Here is a 23,341-nt window from a genome sequence, read left to right as displayed (position 1 = left end):
TAAGAACATTATGAAAAGCTCTGTATAATAGTATAGATAACCTTTCAGTTAAGTTATGCTAGACATGATATGAAGTGACTTTTCTTGAATATGTTTAGTATTTCTATTTTAATACGCGTGTCATATTTCTTGTTCATTTTGCAGAATGATACATTTTGTTTTTAAGCATTATATTTGTTAATTGTACGCATAACTGGTCATCAGACTACCTTAATGAACTATCATTATACTTGTGTGGAATCAGTTCTTAGACCCGTATGATTTGAGTAGTTCATAAACCGCTATGTGACGTATTATAGTAAAATATAAAATTTAACCTCACACTTAATGATATAATGTATTGTACGATGTGTGGTCAAGTTCGCTGCATTATATTATCTGTTGTATAATTTAGTTAGTGATATATGTAAATGTTTGAATATATATATATATATATATATATATATATTTATACCCTTGTAATAATGAGAAATTGTTTTTATTTTTGTAAAAGTTTGAAAATTATTTGTACTAACAGTTGTAAACCATCGTTGTGTTCGTCAGTATGTAAAAGATTATCATCTAATTATGAATCTAACTATAAAATGTTGAGTAATGTGGAGAATATTGAAAATAACTTTACAAATAATTTAGAATTAGAAGAAAAAGATGAGGAAGAAACTAAAAAATATGAGGAACTTGTAAAGAGAATGTTTAGAACACCAGAATGTGGCCATCAGGTGTTTGTTATTCAACCATATATTAAATGGGGAGTAGGGAAAAACCATTTAACTAACCCAGTATATCAATTAAATGAATCTATTGCACTAATTGAAACTTTACAAAACTGGAAAGTTGTTGACAAGGAAAAGATTTCATTGACATCATTTAAAAAAACCAAGTTTTTTGGTAAGGGTAATTTAAGTTCATTAAAAGAAAGAATTGCTGGTAATAAATTGATAACTGGAGTATTTCTTAGTATTAATCTACTGAAACGTGGTCAACATGAATTTTTAGAGGAATTTTTTGGTGTTCCAGTGTATGATCGTTATAATATAGTAGTTCAAATATTTCGCCAGCATGCTGTCACTAAAGAAGCAAAACTTCAAGTAGCATTGGCCGAAATTCCATTTATGTGGTATCGTATTAAAGATATTAATGACAGAGGAGGTGGAGCAATATCTTCAATTGGTGGTTCAGGTGAAACTATCTTAGAAGTTAAAAAAAGATTATTAACCCTAAGAGAACAAAAATTAAAAAGAGAAGTGAAAAAACTTGAAGTTCACAGACAATTATTACGAAATAAACGTAAGGAAAAACAGTATCCTATAATAGCTGTTGTAGGTTACACAAATGCTGGTAAAACTTCATTAATAAAATCACTGACAGAGGAGGATAAATTAAAACCAAAAAATAGATTATTTGCTACATTGGATGTAACGATGCATAGCGGCTTATTACCTTCTAATATTAAAGTTCTTTATGCAGATACTATAGGTTTTATATCTGATATTCCTACTGAATTGATTCAGCCTTTTAATGTAACACTAGAAGACGCTATACAATCTGATCTGCTGGTACACGTACTTGATATCAGCAATCCTGATGTTGTGGCCCAATGCAAACATGTTATTTGTACATTAAGTAGGTTGCAGGTTAATGAAAGATTATTAAATAACATTATACATGTTGCTAATAAATGTGATATTATTAATAATGAAAGTGATTTGAGTAAACTCGGCTTAAATATTAATGTGGATGATGATGTTAAATTTGTAATGAAAAATATGCTATACATTTCATGTTTAAAACAAACTGGAATCAGTGATTTAAGAAGTAAAATTGAAAGTGCTTTATTACAGATTACTGGACGTATCCAAATTAGAATACGTATTAAATATGGTGGGGGTGAATTTAAGTGGTTGTATAAACAGTCTTCAGTTGTTAGAGTTTTGTCTGATGAAAGTGATCCTCAGTTTGTTTACATGGATGTTATTATTACTGAAGGTAATCTAATGAAATTTAAACATGAGTTTATTAATTCTAGAAAATATTAGTTATTAATTTCTTTCTACTAATTTACAATTTGATGTAGGTTTGCTTATTGATTACTCTTTTGAGTAATGGAAATTCAGTTTAATATACTTGATATTTTATTATTTTAATAAGTTTTCTTTTAATATACTTGTTTGCAGGGACTTATTTAAGTTTGTTCTCAAGTATCCCAAAATTAGTTATATTTTTACTCAAGAATATACAAGTGGTACCATTATATTTTTTGATTTTCTAAAAAATATACATATTTTTAAACTGAAAGTTGGCTTTATTAAATTTATAATATGATTTTAATTATAGTGAAGAAATGTAAGAAAAAGATTCCATACTTTTGTTTTATTTTATTTGTTTGAATTTAATTTCATTGCTAAACGTATTAAGTCATAAATGCTTGGATATTTCATGCATATTTTGATGGTTGTGGGTGATATGATGCATATCAGTTATGAATATCATATCACTACATTCCACATCATGCTTAATTTGGTAAGTAAAGCATGAAATTGTTTCCTAATACCTTTTTTTTTTTACTAAGCTAAATATATATTTTGATGTATATAAACAGCATTGCAAAGCCCACTGAAATAGTTCATATTCAACCCTATAAATAACTCTTCTACGTTTCACAAAAAGGATTATTAATTAACCTAATCATTTTACTCTTTGAAAGCAATTGTGACAAGTATCTTAATGCTTTATACACATTACAGTCATAAGATGACTGCACAAAGAGTGTGAATCTATAGATTAATGTACTACAAAGACATCATAAACAACACGGATCTTTCTTACAGCAGTACTATTTTTTGTCTTCAGTCATTTGACTGACTGGATTGATGCAGCTCTCCAAGATTCCCTATCTAGTGCTAGTCGTTTCATTTCCGTATACCTCTACATCTTACATCCCTAAAAATTTGTTTTATATATTCCAATTGTTGCCTGCCCGCTCAATTTATTCCATCTACCCATCCCTCCAGTATCAAAGTGACTATTCCAGGATGCCTTACTATGTGCCCTATAAGTTTGTCTCTTCTTTTAACTATACTTTTCCAAATGCTTCTTTCTTCATCAATTTTCCACAATGCCACTTCATTTGTCACTTTTTCCACTCATCTGATTTTTAACATTCTCCTATAGCACCACATTTAAAAAGGTTCTAATCTTTTCTTCTCAGGTACTCTGATCACCCAAGTTTCAATTACATATAAAGCTATGCTCCAAACATATTCTTTCAAAGATGTTTTCCTGATATTTAAATTAATTTTTGATGTAAGCAAATTATATTTCTGACTGAAAGATTGTTTTGCCAATGCTATTCTGCATTTTATATCACTCCTACTTCATCCAACTTTAGTAATTTTACTTCCCAAATAATAGAATTCATCTACCTCCATAATCTCTCTTCCTATTTTTATATTCAGTGGTCCATCCACATTATTTCTACTACATTTCATTACTTTTGTTTTGTTCTTATTTATTTTCATGTTGTAGTTCTTGTGTAGGACTTCATCCATGCCATTCATTGTTTATTGTGATTCTTTTTTACTCTCAACTAGAATTACTATATCATCAGCAAATCATAGCGTCTTTATCTTTTTATCTTGCGCTGCTATTCCACATCTAAATTGTTCCTTAACATCATTAACTGCTAGTTCTATGTAAAGATTTCAATGTAACAGGGATAGGGAACATCCTTGTCGGACTCCCTTTTTTATTTCGTATTTTTTTTTTATGTTCTCGATTATTACTGTTGCAGTTTGGTTCCTGTAAATGTTAGTAATTGTTCTTCTATCTCTATACTTGAACACTAAATTTTTTAAAATGCTAAACATTTTAGCAGTCATGTTATCAAATGCCTTTTCTAAGTCTATAAATGCCATATATGTTGATTTTTTTTCTTTAATCTTCCTTCTACTATTAATCTGAGCACTAAAATTGCTTCCCTTGTCCCTATACATTTCCTGAATCCAAATTGGTCTTCTCCTAACACTTCTTCCACTGTTCTCTAATTCTACTGTACAGAATTCTAGTTAGGATTTTTGATGCACGAGTAGTTAAGCTAATTGTTCTGTATTCTTCACATTTTTCTGCGCCATCTTTCTTTGGTATTATGACAATAACACTCTTTTTGAAGTCTGATGGAACTTTCCCTTTTCTGTAAATATTACACACCAGTTTGTAGAATTTACCTATTGCTTTTTCACCTACACTGTGCAGTAATTTTGCAGGTATCGCATCTATCCCAGGAGCCTTTTTGCCATTCAAATCTTTTAATGCTCTATTAAATTCAGATCTCAGTATTGTATCTCCCTTTTCATCCTCTTCGACTTTCTCTATAACACCAACTTCTAATACATTTCCTCCATATAACTCTTCAATATATTCCACCCACCTATCGACCTTTTCTTTCATATTATAAATCGATGTACCGTCTTTATTCAACATATTATTAAATTATAATTTATGTATCACAGAATTCTCACTAACTTTCCTGTATGCTCAATCTATTTTACCAATGATCATTTCTCCCTCCACTAATGAACACTTTTCTTTAATCTACTCTTCTTCCGCTAATTTGCACTTCCTGTTTGTAGTATTTCTTAATTGTCGATAGTTCTTTTTACCTTTTTCATCATTAGCATTCTTGTACGTTCTACACTCATCCATCAGCTGATGGATATGCAAGGTTTTCTAACAGTTCTCTTTGTTCCGTCTAAGTTCGCTTCTGCTGATTTAAGAATTACCTTTTTAACTTCCTCGCATTCATCTTCTATATTTTCTACATTATCGTTTCTATTCAGACCTCTTGCAATGTCCTCCTTAAAAATTTTCTTAACTTTCTCTCAATTCCGCCAATTCATCTGACACTTTTTCTTTTGGTTTTTAAATCCCAGTCTCCATTTCATTATCACTAAATTATGGTTGCTATCAATGCCTATTGCAGGACATTGACCAGGACAGTATATGCTTTACAGTCGGCGAGTTGATTTCTAAATCTTTGCTTAACCATGATATAATCTATCTGATACCTTGCAGTATCGCCTGGCTTTTCCCATATGTATATTCTTCTATTATGATTTTTAAAAACTGTGTGTTGGCAATTACTAAATTATACTTCGTGCAAAACTCAATAAGTCGCTCCCCTCTTCCATTCCTTTTTCCCAGCCCGTACTCACCCACAATATTTCCTTCCTTGCCCTTTCCAATGCGTGCATTCCAGTCTCCAACTATTATCAGATTTTCATCCCCTTTTCTTTGTCAATTTCCCAATTTGTTTGTCAACACACTACCTCATTATCATCATCATGGGCACTTGTAGGTATGTAGATGTTAACAATCATTGTCAGTTTAGGTTTCAATTTTATCCTTATTACAATGATTCTATCGCTAAGATTTTTGAAATACTGTCCTCTCTTCGCTATCTTCTTGTTCATTACAAAACCTACTCCTGCCTGCCCTTTATATGATGTTGAGTTAATTATTCTAAAATCACCTGAAAAAAAGTTGTTTTCCTCTTCCCAACGAACCTTGCTAATTACTACTACATGTACATTTAACCTACCCATTTCCCTCTTTAAATTTTCTAATCTACCAACCATTGTTAGACTTTAACATTTTATGCCCTGACTCGTAGAATGTTATTTTTTAATTTTCTGGTGACAACTTCCTTAGTCCCCACCCAGAGATCAGAACGGGGAATTAGTTTACCTCCAGAATATTTTACCAAGGAAGGTGCTTCCATATTTGTTACATGAAAATGCAGACAGCTACATTTTCTTGGAAAAAAACAGCTGTAGTTTTCCATTGCTTTCAGCTGCACAGTACTCAGAAGGTTGAGTGATGTTGAAATGGTCGTTTAAGTCCTGAACAACTACACCCTTAACAACTACTGAAAGAGCTGCTGCCTCTTTCAGGAATCATTCCTTAGTTTGGCTGTCAACAGATACTTTTTTGATATGGTTGCACCTTCGGTCCAGCTACTCTGTAACAATAAACACTCAAGCCCCTGCACCATCGACAAGGTCTCATGATTCATAGAGGGAGAACAGTACTATATCCAACTATACAAAAACACTAAACAACCCTTTAGTTACTAAATAGATTGAAGAAGCTTAAAATGGGATGAATATTAACTTGGACATTTTTTTTTTACTTTCTACTTTAAAAAAACATGCTGAAGTTGAATTTGTAAAAAAAGAAGATGCTGATTACTTTGTTAAAATTTTCCAAGTAATTAAAGAATATTTATCTGTATTTGTTATAAACAATGAAGCTGTAGCACTTAAAACTACACAATCACATATAACTACAATGATTAAAACTTTGTAAAATTCACACTGTGTATAATTGTTTAGCAACAATATTGTTAAAATGTAACATTGATTTTAATTTGTGATAAACTTAACATTTTTAAAATTTGTTCTTTTTTAACAAAAGAAGTGATGATTGAAACACCTCCAAAAGTAGACTATTTTTTAGAAGAACACAGATTGAAGTAAAAAGAATATCTTACCTTTATTCTACTGAGAACTTATAAATAATATGTAATCTTTAAAATATGACTAGATAATCCATGATATTATTATAATAGGAAAAATGTATTAGTATTGTTGGGAACATTTCTGCAAGTGGTCCATTATGTAAGTGCTTATGTATGGATTGTTTTATATTAATTTTATTCTGCTAAGTAAAATTTACATATTGTTAGTAGTTGTATCATGTGTGTTTAATATTATTACCAAAGAAAGTTAAATATTTTAATTAATCATTTAAATACCTAACTTGATTATATAGAAACTGTGGCTGTGTTACAAAAACTTGTCATAAACAACATAGCATATATATAGCATATTCTTTGAAGAATAGGTTGTGCTTAGTTGATTTGGTACTTCAGTAATATCTAATTGAAAGAACTACAAAATATTTTGTTGTGTCGCAAAACCAATCCAATTGGTAGAGAAAATAGAGCTAGGATGAATGGATTAGTCTGTACCACTTTCTACTCCAGAAAGAAAAGTGAACCAGCTGAAGGTTGAAAAGCTCTCAGTAGATTTGAAAGATGTGTTCTTGGAAGATTTTTGTCTAAATCAAATAGTGATTTCTTCTAGTCCTGAAAAAATTAATCGTCTGTAGAAAATGAATTTAATCTTTATAAGTATATTCAGAAGAATTCCGAAGTACGGTAGGGTTTCCATTTGTGTACTTTTCCACGTGCAAATGGATGTTTACAATATTTTTATTTAAGTATCTGAAATTTATGCAGTGTCCCATTTTTAAGTGTCCTTCATAAAAAAATCTATAGTTTATGAATTTTGTTCCATTTTTAGTTTAGCTATGTAACACTCCTGATCCTGATTGCTAATTGGGGAAACATTATTTACTTATCTTTAAAAGATGTTAGTAATACTTCTGTGCTCTTTTTCTTATATTCATGTTGCTTTATCAGTTTCTTATTAGTATAAGCTACAGTGGTTGCTACCATTTTTATAATGTTATAATTCATCATTTTTATCTACACAATGTCTTAAGTCTAAGTGCTTAATAAATAATTATATTTTTTTTAAATTTACCTTCATTAAAGATATAATAGTAATTTTGAATACTTTAAATTAAATTCTGAATTTCATATGGTAGTACAGTAGACATATTTAGCTGTATGAAAATGATAAAACATAAAGATGCTATTCAAAGTACCAGTAATGTCTCCAACAGCAGTTTAAGCAATTTCTAAATGCAAAAAACCCAGATGAAATGGAATTTCGGTTATTACTAGTAGCACTGGAAGTATAGCCTTCACTCATATACCGCAATTTGTGTATAACCACAAACTTAAGTTTAGGGACTACACAACAACGATCATAAAAAATCTTTTCAATAATAAATTAAAATGTAGGCAAAGAGAAAGATAATAATCATCAATATTATTATGCCTTTTTTGACAAAATCAGGCCAATAAAGAAGTAAATGAAGCTCATTTCATATCAGTATTATTTGACTCATCAAATCACTAGTCAAAAAGTTAATGTTTCTGATCATGAGAGGTAATGTAGAAATAATATGATGGTAAAGGTGTTAATAATTACTTAATTGGGCCAGTGAACTTGCTCTGTTAAACATGTAAGTGTTTTTATGACTTAAAATTTAACACAGGTAAATTTTTTGTTAGAAGGAAAACACAGGTAAGTTCAGAACACTAGGAATAATGAAGGAAATTAGATTTTGAAAAAGTTTTACTATTTCAGTGGCACTACAGATAACAATCGACAAGGTTTACCAGCATTTCTACATGTGTTATGAACAAATTGAGGAAAATCATTCAAAAATTCATCAATATGTATAAAACTGTATTGTATGATAGCAGGACAAAATGGCTCTTTCTCTCTCTTGCAATAATTCCAAAAGTTATTAACAACTTGAAACCCATCCTTTTCATTTAAGACTTACATTTCCTGGTTGCCCTGTTATAAAAACTTTTTTCTGATACAGTAATTTTTTCTGTTAGATGAAAACTTAATTAAATTAACTGTGTGGATGAAAATTTAAATTGCCAAAATGCTGAAATGTTTCTTACTAATATTGTAAGAAAAAAGTTGCAAGAATTAGGAAAAAAGTCTTAGCAAAAAAAAAAAACTTTATTGATTTATTTATCTATGACCTCAGACAAGCAGCTAAACATATATCTGTAAATGGATATAGGGTTGTATACAGAGTGATTCGAAATTCCCAACCATCCATCGCGAGATGATTCTATAGAAAAAAAAATATATATATAAACGTAGATCAGAAAATGATTCGTTAGCGAGTTTCGACTCCCAAAATATTTAACCCTGCTTTCTACTACCTCTGTGAAATAAAACTGTTACTAGAATTCTTGGGGTACAAATCAACGGAATACAATCTTGGGGTAAATTTGATTCTTCCTTGTGGTTTTTAATCTAAGAAATAGAATAAAAGTGTTCCGAGACCGCTATTGTACTTAGGTTTTAAGAAAAACGAGGTAAAACGCGAAAACGTTTTGTCGGAAAATACACTTTTTAGGTTTGAAGTAAAATAATTTTGTTATTTACCAATTAACAAATAAAAATTTCTAGGTAACTTTGTAGAGAATTTAATTTGAGAATATTGATGTAAATAACGTTATTAAAAATTAAACAAATTTGAGAAGTTCAACTTTAATTAGAAACAAAACAGACAAACTGGATCGGAAAAGTGATACGATTCTAAACGTAACAATTTTCATCATAGTTTAAACAACATTATGTAAATGAAAGCGAACAGAAAAAATAGATTTAAAAAAAATATAATCACATACTTTTTGTTTTTTAAAAATTATAAAATATAAAAATGGCTTCTTGATAAATCTGCAAATATTTCTTAAAAGCAATTGGCCAGTGTAACCGCCATTCTGTTCAGCGCCGTGAATTCATGCTAACCTGGCACGTCTAATAGTACCATTATTAGTCCTAACAACAGCTCCAACTTCTATTATACGATGCCTCAATTCTTCTTGTGTGCCAGTACGAGTGGAATAGACTATCGACTTCATCCAAAATCAAAGGTAAAGGTCCGCTGGCGTGAGATCGGGGTCCATTTCGACCAATCCATTGTTTACTAAATGTGTTATTTAAATGTTTCGTCACATCATGATAGTAGTGAGGAGATGCGCCATCATTGAAAACCCACATTGGCACTCAATGGTAGAATATTTCCCAAGTGGAAGTAGAATATTTCCCAAGGGTTTCATCAGGTTTTTTTTGCGAAAAATGCAAGTACCGCTCTCCAATGATCCTTAGCGGTAAGAAAAAAGAGTCTATGAGATTTATCACCAAGAATATTACACCACACATTAAGAGAAAAAGTGGGTTTGAAATGAATGACTTGTAGTAGTCTCATGGGGATTTTCTTCTGCCCAATTTTGTTTCGATAATTTACAATGCCATTTCTTGTAAAACAGGATTCATCAGTAATTAGAATATTACTTTGGAAATCAGGATGATGTTCACATTTTCTAATTAACCATCAACTGAATTTCAACCGTTTAACAAGATCAGGTAGTAATAATTCTTGCACATGTGTTTTATGGAATGGGTGTAATTGTTGCTACCGTACGTTCGCCACACATTGACTGAAAGCGATATGATAACCTTCTGTTGCATGAGGTAGGAAATAATTGTACACATTCAATATGGCTTCTTCAGCGTTGGCATTTCTCATAAAACGATCACGACCAGCATCGAATCGTGGTTTAAGTATACCCGTTTCTCGAACACGCCTCAAATGTTTTACGATCCAGTACTTTTCGATATAAATAATTTTCCCGGTATTCACGTACAACAGTCAATCCATTTCTATTTACTTACCATAAATTAATAACATGTACGTCAACTCCAAATGTAAAGAAATTTGTGCTGTCACCCATTGTGAATGACTGACTGAGCAATAACACGAACATCACTCAAATGCTAGACGCCTTAATTGTTTATCAACTATTATTATTGCCAATCTATGAAAAAATAAAAAAAAATTAATATGTTTTAGAAGGATGTCTTTCAAATTTATTTTATAATTTTTAGCATTTGTATGATTTGTTCTATTTAAAATCGCATCATTTTTCCGTTCCAGTTTGTGTGTTTTGTTTCTAATTAAACTTCTCAAATTTGTGTTTAATTTTTAATAGACGTTATTTACAACAATCTTTTCAATAAATTTTCTACAAAGTTAAATAGAGATTTTTATTTGTTTATTGGTAAATTAACAAAGTTATAAAATTTTCAACTATTGTAGAAAATTCATTGTTTGAAAATGACAGATTTCTCCCTGTGACACGTTATTCTAGTATTAAAGAGCCTATTTATTATAGCTGTTTTTAATTTTTACAAATTTATAACACTTTCTGAAATTGGGCAAAAATATACACAGAATTTCATACAAACATATGTCCGAAAATATATTTTCATATTAAACATATTGTTTCGAATTATGGCTAACGAAAAATTTCGCCTGTATTTCAGTTCCCTCAGTGAAATTAAGTCATATTAAAATTTTATGGCGTTAAATGTAAGTTGTATACTTGGCACTTCCTTATTATGTGTTTGATTTGAAAAATCTAATAAAACAGGTTCCGGAACTTATTATATATTTTTCTTTATATCTTCTCTAGTTTTTTTATCCAACGTAAAACAGAAAATTCGGTGACGAATTACACGTTTTTTTTTTGTTTGAAGTACAATAATAATTTTATTAAACGACTAATAAATGCGTAAATTTTATTATAAAAACTTGTAGAGAATAGATTTAGTAAAGTGTACGCAAAACAAAAGAAAAATCAACTTTTATTATGAAAAACAAAACAGATGTTATGAATTTAAAAAAATTAAAAATAGCTGTTTTTAGTTCAATAAATTTAAATCTGAATCCCCCACGCTGTAATCTTTATCCTCATGGTTGTGAGAACCAATAAATAATAACCTCATTCTTAAGGTAGAAGCTCTGATACGCGCGTGCTGAAGACGAACATATCGCTTTTGGTTCCCCTTTCTGAGATCAAGGGATCAAGGGGGGTATAGAGCTGAAAATAGAATATAAAACGCATTATAAAAACTAATTATAAAACGCATAGTCTGTTATTTTTACATCGAAAAACGAAAACAAAAATACTATTAGGTCGTCGTACAACAGGAAAATTCACAACTTCACTTCCAAGAGGGCTATGGCCTCAATCGTAAAATCTTCCCAGGATAACAGGAATGTATCCTCAAAGGTCGAAACCAATCAGTCAGTTGGTTATCGCGTGATGCTGTTGCTGATGGACAGAACTGTCATAAACTTTCGCATTTATGTATCAGATACACGTGTGAGCGTCCACTTGTGTTTGTGTGTAGAGAATGAATAAATATAGTATTACATTACTAACACATCACTCCCTAAACTATAATAAATACAACATTCAATAAAGTTATTGTTAGATTGTTACACTGTTAAGATTATAGTTTTTATCTGTTAATAAATTGTACCGATAGAGGCGTTAACAATATAACCTAACTCTAACTTTTAGTGAACTACGCAATTAAATTTATCCAACACTAAACAGTTAAAATATAAGTAGCCATAATTTGCAATATTTATAAATTATTTCAAATAAAAATACAAATTTATCACATTTTAGTAATACGTACATATAACAAACAAAAAACTCAAATCACTGATAAGTTTTATTTTTAAGAAATTACCCATCATACAAAAATGATTTACAGTGTGCCATTATACCTAACAGTATAGACCCCTACGGGGAGTCTTATTCTTTAAGACTTTGGGGGTTGGCGTCCCTACGGGCCTAGCCTCCGCAGCTTTTCTTCCCACTACATACTGAGCTGCAGAATACTTTACACTATACACATATACTACACCAAGTACGTAGTGAGTCTCGAACGATGTCCTCTGGGCACCAGAGCAAACCCAGTTATATTTAGCTCTAGCTCCAATACGCGTGCGCTCTGCTGGAGTGGTCTATTATATCGCCGGTTCTCGTGGGACCAAAATTTCAGTTCCTTCGATAAATTTTGTGATGGTTGGTGGTCCATCTGAAAAAACCACCAATTTCAGTCTAGTGAAAAGGCCTCGGTCAGCTTCGTCTGACGAGAATAACCTTGCTACAGCAGACGAAGATGTTGTCAGGTGTAAGAATGTTCGCTTTGTTGTTCTTCGAAATAATCAGGAAGGTGGCTCCCTTCTAAGGGTCTCATCTTTTCTGATTAACAAATGTGTCGCCGGTTGTATTGGTTCTCCGAGGGAACCAATTCCTAATTTCTAATGTTCTATATAATGTCACTAATTCCAATTTCCTAATGTTCTCCGAACATTAGGAAATTACGTGATGGAAAAATTCTGGTGGAAACATTTAACGATGAGCAGAGTCGCTCCCTATTACGTCTCACCAATATGGGCGGCATAAACATAAGTACGACATGTCATAAGACCCTAACTACCAGCCGAGGGGTAATTTTTTGTCGTGATCTTCTGGAAATGAATTTAAGTGAAATTGCTGACGAACTTCGTGCTCAAGGTATTGTAGAAGTGAAACGTATAATGAAACGGCAGAACGGAACAGAAGAACCGACACCGTCTCTTATACTGACATTCAGTCTTCCTGTTCCACCAGAGAAGATTAAAGTGGGCTACCTCTCATTTCGGGTACGATCATTCATACTCAACCCACTGCGATGTTTCAGATGCCAAGGGTATGGTCACACTACAACATCTTGCTCGAGAACGAGATCTGTGCTCGATGTGCTAACGAAGGTCACAATGACACTAACTGCGAGGAAAGTGAAAAATGTGCGAACTGCAGTGGTTCACATAGCCCGCCCCCGAGATTGCCTAACCTTTAAAGAAGAAAAGGCAATTCTCAAAATCTGTACTGACCAGAAGCTATCTTTCCCGGCTGCACGCAGGGAATATAGAAAGATAATTAACTCACGGAACCTGGTCAAACCAGATGTATCTTTCGCCACCGCTACGTGAAAGCAAACTCCTACAAATGTTAATAATCAGCAGTGCGGATCCTGCAATGAACTTAAGAAACTCGTTCAGATGCTTTCTGATGAAGTTTCTTCGCTTACGACCACTATTTCAGAGGTGATAAAAGATGAATAAAAAGTCTTACGTCGCAGTAAATGAATCAAACAGTGTGATCCATGCGAAAGTTCCTGTTCCCAAAATCCTACCGGTACGGGTCAGAGGCTATCACAGCTGGCAGTAAGTCAACTAATAAGCTCCCCGTAAAGGGAACCCACATAACCACCCCCTCTGGGATGTCAATAGCGGCATCCCATTCTAATAAGTGCCCTCCACCATCACCTCATTTACTGGAGGATATGGTTGAAGAACCTCCCGACCTAAGGGCATCGGAGTTATCTAAAATAAAGAATACGAAAAAGAAAAACCGAATCACATACAACTAAATTTTATATGGTTTCCTAAGTATATTTATTTTATTTTTTTACCCTTATGAACATTATTCAGTGGAATGTTAGAGCTCTTCGGTCCCGCATTGAAGATATTAGATTACTGGCACACGTACATGACCCGATAATCATGTGTTTCCAGGAAACTCATCTTCTACAACATGACCCAATAGCACTCGGAGGATACTTCTATGAGAGATACACTGTATAGCAGACACTAGAGAGAGTGGTGGAGTGGGTATTTTCATGAAGGATGAGGTGTCGGCTACAAGGATTCAACTGACCACTCTCGATCCTGCTGTTGCAGTAAAGATCTCTCAGCACATACCCTTCAAGTTGCATATCTGCAATCTGTACCTCTCACCGAACACTGAGTTCAGTGCTCTGGATATCTCTAATCTCCTCACACAAATACCATCTCCATCGTTAATAGTAGGAGACTTCAATGCCCACCGTGTTTCCTGGGGCTCGACCTTTTGCTCCACTCGAGGAAATATAGTACACAGTGAGACAAGACTTAGACCTTTATTTGCTGAATAATGGATCTCATACATTCATGTCTTTATCATCTGGTACTATGTCTAACATCGATCTCTCCGTACGCTCACCGAATTTACTCTCTCAACTTGATTGGCTTTAACGGCAGTGATCACAAACTAATTATTATTGGTTTCGGTGTAGACCACGAGGTTAAGAGAAGGCCACGGAGGTGGATTGTTGAAAGGGCGGATTGGAATGGATATCATAAAGCCTTCCAATCACAGTATGACGATGGTGCGAACATCCTTGAGCAATGTTCCTCTTTTACGTCCATGATACCTGAAACTGCCAGCAGATATATCCCACAAACATCGGGTAATCCTAAACGTCTTCCGTTCCATGGTGGAATGATTATTGCAAATGTGCTATTAAGAATCGACGGCGAAGCACTACGCAAATTTAATGAGACCTACAACTGAACATCTAAATTTGTACCGCGGAGCTAGAGCGGTATGCCGTCGGGTCTTCTTGAACGCTAAGAGGAATTCATGGACGAAAGATGTGAACACCATCTCACGCACTACTCCCACGTCTACTGTGTGGAAAAAATCCATGCAAATTTCGGATCGCCGAACAATCTATTCTCGGTCTCATTGATGGAGAACTCCTTTCATCATCTTCGATTTTTCAATAACGATTTTCAAAGGTACAAAGTACAGATAGAAACATTGTCGTTAAACATTGGTGATTCGGTTGGTCAATTGAACACTCTATTCGTATTTAAGAAATTGTTACACGCACTTAAGAACTCACGTGACACTTCCCCTGGACCAGACAACGTTCGCCTTGGTATGCTTCCACACCTTCCTAACTCTGCACTACAACATCTTTTGAATATTTACAATGGTTTATTTTCCGAACAAGTCTTTCCGCCCGGCTGGTCAGAAGCATTTATTATACCAGTACTAAAGCCTGGTAAAGACAAAATCGACCCCTCAAGCTACCGCCCTATTTCTTTAACAAACGTGTTGTGTAAAATAATGGAGAGAATGGTAAACCTTGGTTTACATGGTTCTTGGAGAAACATGGCTATAGCTCTATCTTCGGAACAGTGTGGTTTCCGACAAGGCGATCTTCCATTGACCATTTAGTGTCAATGGAAACAGCCATACAAAACGCCTTCCTAAACCGCCAACACCTCGTTGCTATCTTCTTCGATATAAAAAAGGCGTACGACACGGCCTGGCGATGTGGTATTCTTAATACCCCCAAGGGACGGGGAATCAAGGGCAATATGCTTGCTTTTATCCGGGGATTCTTAAATCACCGAACGTTTCGTGTTCGTGTAGACGATTCACTCTCAGATAGCGTCGTCTTGGAGAATGGAGTACCTCAAGGTAGTGTATTAAGTGCCACCTTATTTTCTGTGGACATAAACAGTATTACCAATTGGGTACAGGCTCCTGTCTCATATTCTCTATTTGTTGACGATTTTGTTATTTACATTGCGAGCCGGTCAACACTCACAGCAGAGCGACTACTACAAAACACTATATTTCGCCTTGAGGCTTGGTCCAGGACTACTGGTTTCACATTTTCATCCGACAAAATATATTTAATAAAACAATTACAGTGGACTGTAAATAGATTAGAATACGAATTTATACATGTCATAAATAGACTTGAGTGAATTAGAATAAGTTACATAAAATAAAACAAATGAGATATAAAATTGTTAATAATGCCGCTAGACGAGCGAGTTGCGTACACGGCTGATATTACGCGACGACTGACGGTCCAGCAGTTTGCGTGTATACCCCCACTACTTGAGTGACGTATGAGCGCAAACAAGGGCATAGTGCGATCAGAGTTCGTTCCAAGGGGAATAACTGTAAACTCTGAATTTTATAGGGTGTACTGCAACGTTTGCGAAACGACGTACGAAGAAAGCGACCAGAAAAATGGACCAATGACTTCCTTCTTCACCACGACAACGCGCCGTGTCACACCTCACTTCTCATTCGCGAGTTTTTGGCCGAAAAAAGTGTTCCTATCTGTCCACATCCGCCATACTCACCGGGTTTAGCACCATGCGACTTTAATTTTCGGCTCTGCCCAAAAATTAAAACTGTGCTTAAAGGAAAACGTTTTGACACAATTGCTGAGATTGAGAGGGCCATGACCGAGCAGCTGAAAGCCCTTCCGAAAGACGCCTTACAGAAATGCCTCCAGTCATGGAGTCAACGTTGGGATAAGTGCATTGCTAGCCAAGGACAGTACTTTGAAGGAGATTAAATCGAATTCTATGTAACCTTATTACTTTTTTAATAAAAAATTATTCACTGTATATTTTGATCACACCTCGAATATATACTGCAGTCTTTCTTTGTCTTCAACGATAGATTTTGATCAAGGGTTGGATATAAAGAAATATTTTAAAAAAATATTTATTTGGTAATTAAAATATTATTTTAGCTTATAACCTTCAAAAATACTTCATACTGTTAGTGCACTGATCTCAATATTTTATTTTCTGTTTGTAAAATTGGTGGAATTCTGTTGGTTTGAAAGAGTATGATACCGTAGTAAATTGTCTTTGTTCTCTTCAGTTATTTTAAAACATTTCAAATTAATTATAATTTTGTAAAAAAAAAGAAAATAGTAGTAACAAAAAAAACTTCATGAGCAAATTTTGAAAACGCTAGTAACCATATAGTGCGGTTGAAGCCGAGACGCAGATGCTAATATATTTATATATAAGCAGGTAATTCACGAAGAATGTAATTAACTTCCTACTACTGAAAATAAAGAAAAAAAATCATATAAACCTAAGTTCGGAAACGCTTCGTTAGTGAGTGTCGGCTAGCGAAGATTTCGCCCTGACTACGATAAAATTGAAAATAACTGTAATTCTCGGGAACCAAATGAAGAGGTAAATTTATTGATTTTTATATGAAGTCTGATCTGTAAAACTAAAAAAGATAGGTCCCAGAACTTTTAGTACTTTTTGAGAAATTTGGGGTAAAACAAAAGATTGGAATCGAAAAACATTAATTTATTTTTGTGAAAGATAATTTTGTTAAACTGATAATAAAAATGTCATTTTTAAACAAAACTTGTAGAGAATTTGATTTTGATTAAAATGGTACGAATAAAGTCCACTTATACAGGTTGATTCAAAGAAACGGAAAATTTTAAAAATTAAATAACGTTAATGAAAAATTTTTTTTAGAAAATGAATTTTATTTCATGTAATTGTACAAATGTTGCCATTTTAGGAAACATACATTTTAGTTTATTTTTTAAAGATGACATCTTGCAGGTGACCTCCTCTTCTACGTAAACACTCACGAAGTCTCTTCGTTAAATTGTTCATGGTTTGACGTAACATCTCAACTGGAATTTCCGCAATTGCTTCTCGGATCTTTGCCTTCAGTTCTTCCGTTGTAGCAGGTCTACTGTGGAACACTTTGCTTTTAAGGTGACCCCACAAAAAGTAATCGCAAGCTGAGAGATCAGGCGATCTGGGAGGCCATCTAATGTCACCATTTCGTGAAATGACACGTTGTCCAAACAATCGATATTCGTGCAGTACGGACGTTGCTCCGTCTTGTTGAAACCAGGCTGTGTTGAGAATTGGTGGAAATCTCTTTTGTTGTACCACAACAAAGGTTTCAAGCATAGCTACATAACGAGCCGACGTCACTGTAATCGCAAGACCGTTGTCATCCTCAAAAAAATAAGGGCCTATAACACCGTAAGATGACATAGCACACCACACGGTCACTTTCTGGCTGTGCAACGGACGATGGTGTAGCTGCGTAGGATTTTCTTGTACCCAGTATCTGAAATTTTGCTTGTTAACAAATCCACTGAGGTGGAAATGCGCTTCGTCTGACATCCACAGTTCGTGAACAAACTCTTCGTTATCATTTATCTTCTGTAGCATTACATTACAGAATTGTGCTCGCACAACTGCATCGTTTGGTTTCAGTTCCTGGACGATCTGCAACTTGTATGGATGGTATTGCAAGTCCTTCACTAACATTCTTCAAACGCTTGAACTTTGCAATTGTAAAGATGCTGAGAGACGACGGATTGACCGATGTGGACTTCGTGTGACAGCATCTTGTAAAGCTTGAACATTCTATGGTGTACGGACGGTTCACTCACGGCTTGGAGGTTTTTTTTCATTGCCAAACCAGTTTCCTCAAAATTAGATATCCATGTTTTAATTGCATGTGCTGATGGAACACGGTCGTGCCGTCCCAGATTAAAATGATGGCGAAATTCTCTACGCGCTCCCTCCACACTGTCATTGTTTTTGTAAAACGCTTTGATAGCAAATGCACGTTGCGCACCACTCCAAGGATCCATGACAACTAAATGGCAGGTTTGGTTAGAGAGGCTGGCGCCACTTATCAAGTGGTACCAATCGCCCACGGCTACCAACACAACTTTCAAAATTCCCCGTTTCTTTGAATCACTCTGTATAAACAAATAAAGTGCACTTACGTACTTTGGAAAATATAGTTATCTTGTATGTTACGCCAAAAATCAGTTCAAACATTCATAACTGATAGTGGTCAAATAGACAGCAAGATAGAAAATATAGTTATCTTGTATGTTACGCCAAAAATCAGTACAAACATTCATAACTGATAGTGGTCAAATAGACAGCAAGATAGAAAATATAAGTTAACAAACAAAACGGGCTAATTATGTTTCAAATTTATACAAAATAGAAAATTTATTGTGCACAATAAAAAAACAAAACTTCAGTTATATAAACAGCGGTAAACGTTTAACGCGAAGGGAAGAAATTACGGTTACCAGTTATTTTTTTGTGTTGAAATAAAATCCTCATACCAAATGTTGGTTTTGTTTTAAATGGAATATGAATGAAAATAGGTTGTTTCTCATTATGCGTGAATACTGCACACAACAATTATGTGTTGTGTGCAGTATTTTGTCGTATTTGTACCCATCCTAAAATTTTTGAACTTCAAACTATTTCATTTGAACTTTAGCTTTTTCTTTTGTAATCATTAAGTATGAGGAATTTTTGATATTCAGTTTTAAAAAATTGATATTCTGATGTGCAATCGCTTATACTTCTGTATCTTTATCATATTTTATATATTATCCACTTTATAGAATAGTTAACATATCTTCAAAATTTCGGATGCTGTACTGACCAAATTGTTGCTCTGAAGAAATTACAAAAGACTTACATTTTTTTAATAAATTGAACAGGCTTTAAAATTTTTGTTTATCATTCTCACAAGCAAGAATTTAATGAACACTGGCGCGTCAAAGAGACAGAGCTCCTGACCGGCTAGTTAACTTATAATTAATAATCTGTTAATGTTCAATTTGTCATCAAAAATGTTCTGAAATGTCAATATGTAAACTGGATGTATGTATCATCAATTTTGTAAGAAAAAAAAAAGAAATACAAAAAAGGATTTTTATATTTACAATTGTACATTAATGTAAGGAATGTAAAAGAATGATTTCATTTTTTTACACTTATTTATTTTTGTTTTATAATCAAGTTGAAGACAACAAAAATAGTATTGTATTAAGTATATTTTTTTTACTAAATACTGCTACAATATGTATATCTAATTGTTTTTAAACGACTGTTTAAAAAGACAAATGCATTTATAAGAAAGTTTTGATGATATAAATAGTATCAGAATTACCTATTTTTCTTCTCTAAGTATTTGAAAACTCATGTATTTAATGAATTAACAATCCTCATAATTCAGTAATTGGAACATTGAATACAACTAGAAATTACCCGAATTCTATGGAAATGCTGTAAAAGAGTAACAAGGGACAAGGGAACACAGCAGATTTACATTTACAATTAAATTTGTTACAAATGCCTGTAACAAAATTGTTGTTACCTAAAGAATTATAATATTTAAGAAAAAGATTTTATCAATATAGTTGAAGTGTTTTTATAAATAAAATTTTTTCTCGTATTTTAAAACTTTTCAAAATTATCTGATTCACTGAAACATTATATGTTAATAACTACAATAAAAATAACAAAATTCATAGATTTTGAAAAATTTATTGAAACAGATGGTTTAGATTTACTACAAATAGTTTTACATAGGATTTAAAAATATACATTCATTCATTAGTTTACATTTTTGCAAAAACATTTAAATAATTAATATCCAAAAACACAAAAGAAGTTCACCACCCCACCCCGCTTAATCGTCCCCACCATTTATGTTATGGCTCTACCATTTCTGTTGTTCTTTTTCTTTTACTTAAATTAGTTTAACTTTCGTTTTGCTATAAATATCTCTTTTATGTTATAATTCTTTCTGGTGTTTTTTCAGTATGTACTGCTTCTTTCTTCGGTTTAGTTTTTTCCTAAATCTCTTTCTTTTTTAGGTTCTTGTCTCTTTTACACTTTAGCTGCTTCCTTCAAAGGCATTGTTAAAGAAAATTTGAATTTGTTATGTTAATTTTTTAATTGTCACAACTTTAATTCACTACTAATCTCTTAATCTCTCCACTTACTTCACCAAACGTTCTCAATTATCTATTTCACGCGTATTTTGCACTAGCCCTCTAAGTGAATGCAATCAAATCCCTCAATAACATCAAAAAAATAGTAATTTCTTTGTAATATTTATATAATATTTTACAGATCTTATAATCGTCTGTTTCAGTTTTAAATGTAAGAATAATAATAGAATAATAGTAAGATAATATAACAGTCTAATATATAATAATTAGAATAATAAGAATCCAGAGTCATGCACTGTTCTACCGACTATAAGGTATAATTTTATATTCCATCTCAAATGTTTTTATAATTTATCAAGGTCTGTGATGAACACATTACGCATAAATAAATGAATTATTTATTATTAGTTAACACAACTAAAGAGTATAAATATTAGATTCACCATCTTACAGTTGCGCATCTGAATATATGAGTAAATCAAATGATTGTCAATCGGTTTATTGTTTACATTGATACTTTCAGTTCTACCCGTTACGAGCAACTCGTACTTGTAAGTACTAAAAATTTATCTTGATTCTCGGGATTTAATAAAAATCTTGCATATAAAAATATTAACAGTCAGAATTTTATTAAAACCTATGCTTGACACAGCATTAGGTACATTCCAACATGTACGATAAACTGGTCAGTGGTTACATGTCGTTAATGTAATATGCACATGATATTGCGCATCACATAAATCGCGAATCTACTACTTCTAATCTTGTATTGTAATTGAGAGCAGTGATTGTTACTTCCTTGTAGAAGTAAAGGAAGTATTGCGATCACCTAAAATCTCGGTTTTCAGATTTCAACGGAAATATTCATTTTGACTATTCCTGAATCCATTTTGACTAGTTTCGGCGTGACGTCCGTACGTACGTAAGTATGTGTGTATGGACGTAAGTATCTCGGACAACTCAAAAACGATTAGCCGTAGGATGCTGAAATTTTGGATTTAGGACTGTTGTAATATCTAGTTGTGTACCTCCCCTTTTTGATTGCAAGTGACTTTACCAAAAGTGTCCAAAAAAGCCCAAAATTAAAAAAAATTAATTTTGGACTTTTTCTTAACTGCAGTAATACGCCCTCATTGAGAGCTTTTCAACAATATTCATAAGTGGTAATTATTTTCATTGATTCCACAGTTATAGCCATATGAAATTTTAATTAATGAATTATTTGGATCTTAGAAGGGGAAGGCAGAACAGTTCGAATCATACTTTTACTCCTTTTTTTAATTTTTTTTTTTAAATTTAAATATATTTACTAATAATTATTAACCTCTGATGCCAAAAAATGTTTACGATAAATAATAATTAAATTAAATAACAATAAACAAAATGAAAAATATTAAAAGTTATTAATGAAATAAATTTTTATGTACTTTTCATTAAAAAAAACTGTGTATATGTAATTTAACAATTTTACAAGGAAGTCATTTGGTGTCCAAATCAGATTTTTTTTTTTATTAATTTTAGTGTAACAAAATTTTTATTTTTCAATAACCAGCAAAAGGTTAAATTTATTCCAAACATTTCACTAATTTTGTTAAAAAAATACTGAAGATCAGGATAAATATATTGTAATGTTTTAAGTCACATTTTTAACTTTGAAAAACTAAAATAAATTCAAATATTGGTGTTCCTATAAAGAAGATAATAATTCTAGTTTTCTGGAAAAAGAAACTGTTTTTTTCAGTCAGCTGTTTGTGTGCTGATTAAAATCTTTTTTCTATTTTTATTGTGTGCTGTTATTTGCTTTTCTGTATTTTTATAGAATAGTAGGTGTAGTTGTTTATTTTTAAGGGTTCAGTTAAAAGTAATCATGGCTGGAGGTGTTAGTGCTACAATGAGATCATTAAAAATTCCATCAAAATATGTACCATATTTAGAATCTCATAAAATTTATGATTTGTTTTATGTAAGTGTTATTCTGTTTATTGATTACACCTTTATGTAAAAATGTTTTATGTAGTATTTCACTTATCACTCTTTTATGTAGTGATGGATTAACATTTACAGAGATTATTAGTTCTGTTTGAAATGAACATTTGAAAGTAACTTAAACTTGATGGCAAAAACGTATTTCAAAAATTGGTAATTATTTAGAAAGATGACATGTATTCAAAAGGCATTGATGGCATAATATGCTATAATAACATATTATGTTGTTATGATGATCATGGTAATCATCAATTTTTTAATTTTTCTTAACGTTGTAAAACGGATAAAATCAATTATGACAAAAAAATTTAGAATTAAAATCACTATATTTTTATATATTTATTCTAATGGAAATGACTGATATAACATCAACAATAGTAGTA

At 32.5% G+C, this 23,341-nt stretch overlaps 1 protein-coding gene across 2 annotated transcripts in view; it reads left to right on the top strand.

Moving 5' to 3' along the window:
* The first annotated feature begins 323 nt into the window (after positions 1–323).
* Positions 324–23,341, top strand: part of LOC142327987 (putative GTP-binding protein 6) — a 60,347-nt gene continuing 37,329 nt past the window's right edge. The window contains exon 1 of one of the 2 annotated variants that reach the window (XM_075371413.1): positions 324–1,986. In XM_075371413.1, coding sequence (XP_075227528.1) covers positions 411–1,986 — 1,576 coding nt within the window. In that variant the 5' untranslated portion in view covers positions 324–410. The remainder of the gene's footprint in view (positions 1,987–23,341) is intronic. The other variant, XM_075371414.1, reaches the window with a different exon arrangement.

This window comes from Lycorma delicatula, chromosome 7 (assembly GCF_047948215.1).
Source record: "Lycorma delicatula isolate Av1 chromosome 7, ASM4794821v1, whole genome shotgun sequence".
NCBI classification, from domain to species: domain Eukaryota; kingdom Metazoa; phylum Arthropoda; class Insecta; order Hemiptera; family Fulgoridae; genus Lycorma; species Lycorma delicatula.
This window is presented reverse-complemented; position numbering and strand designations above follow the sequence as displayed.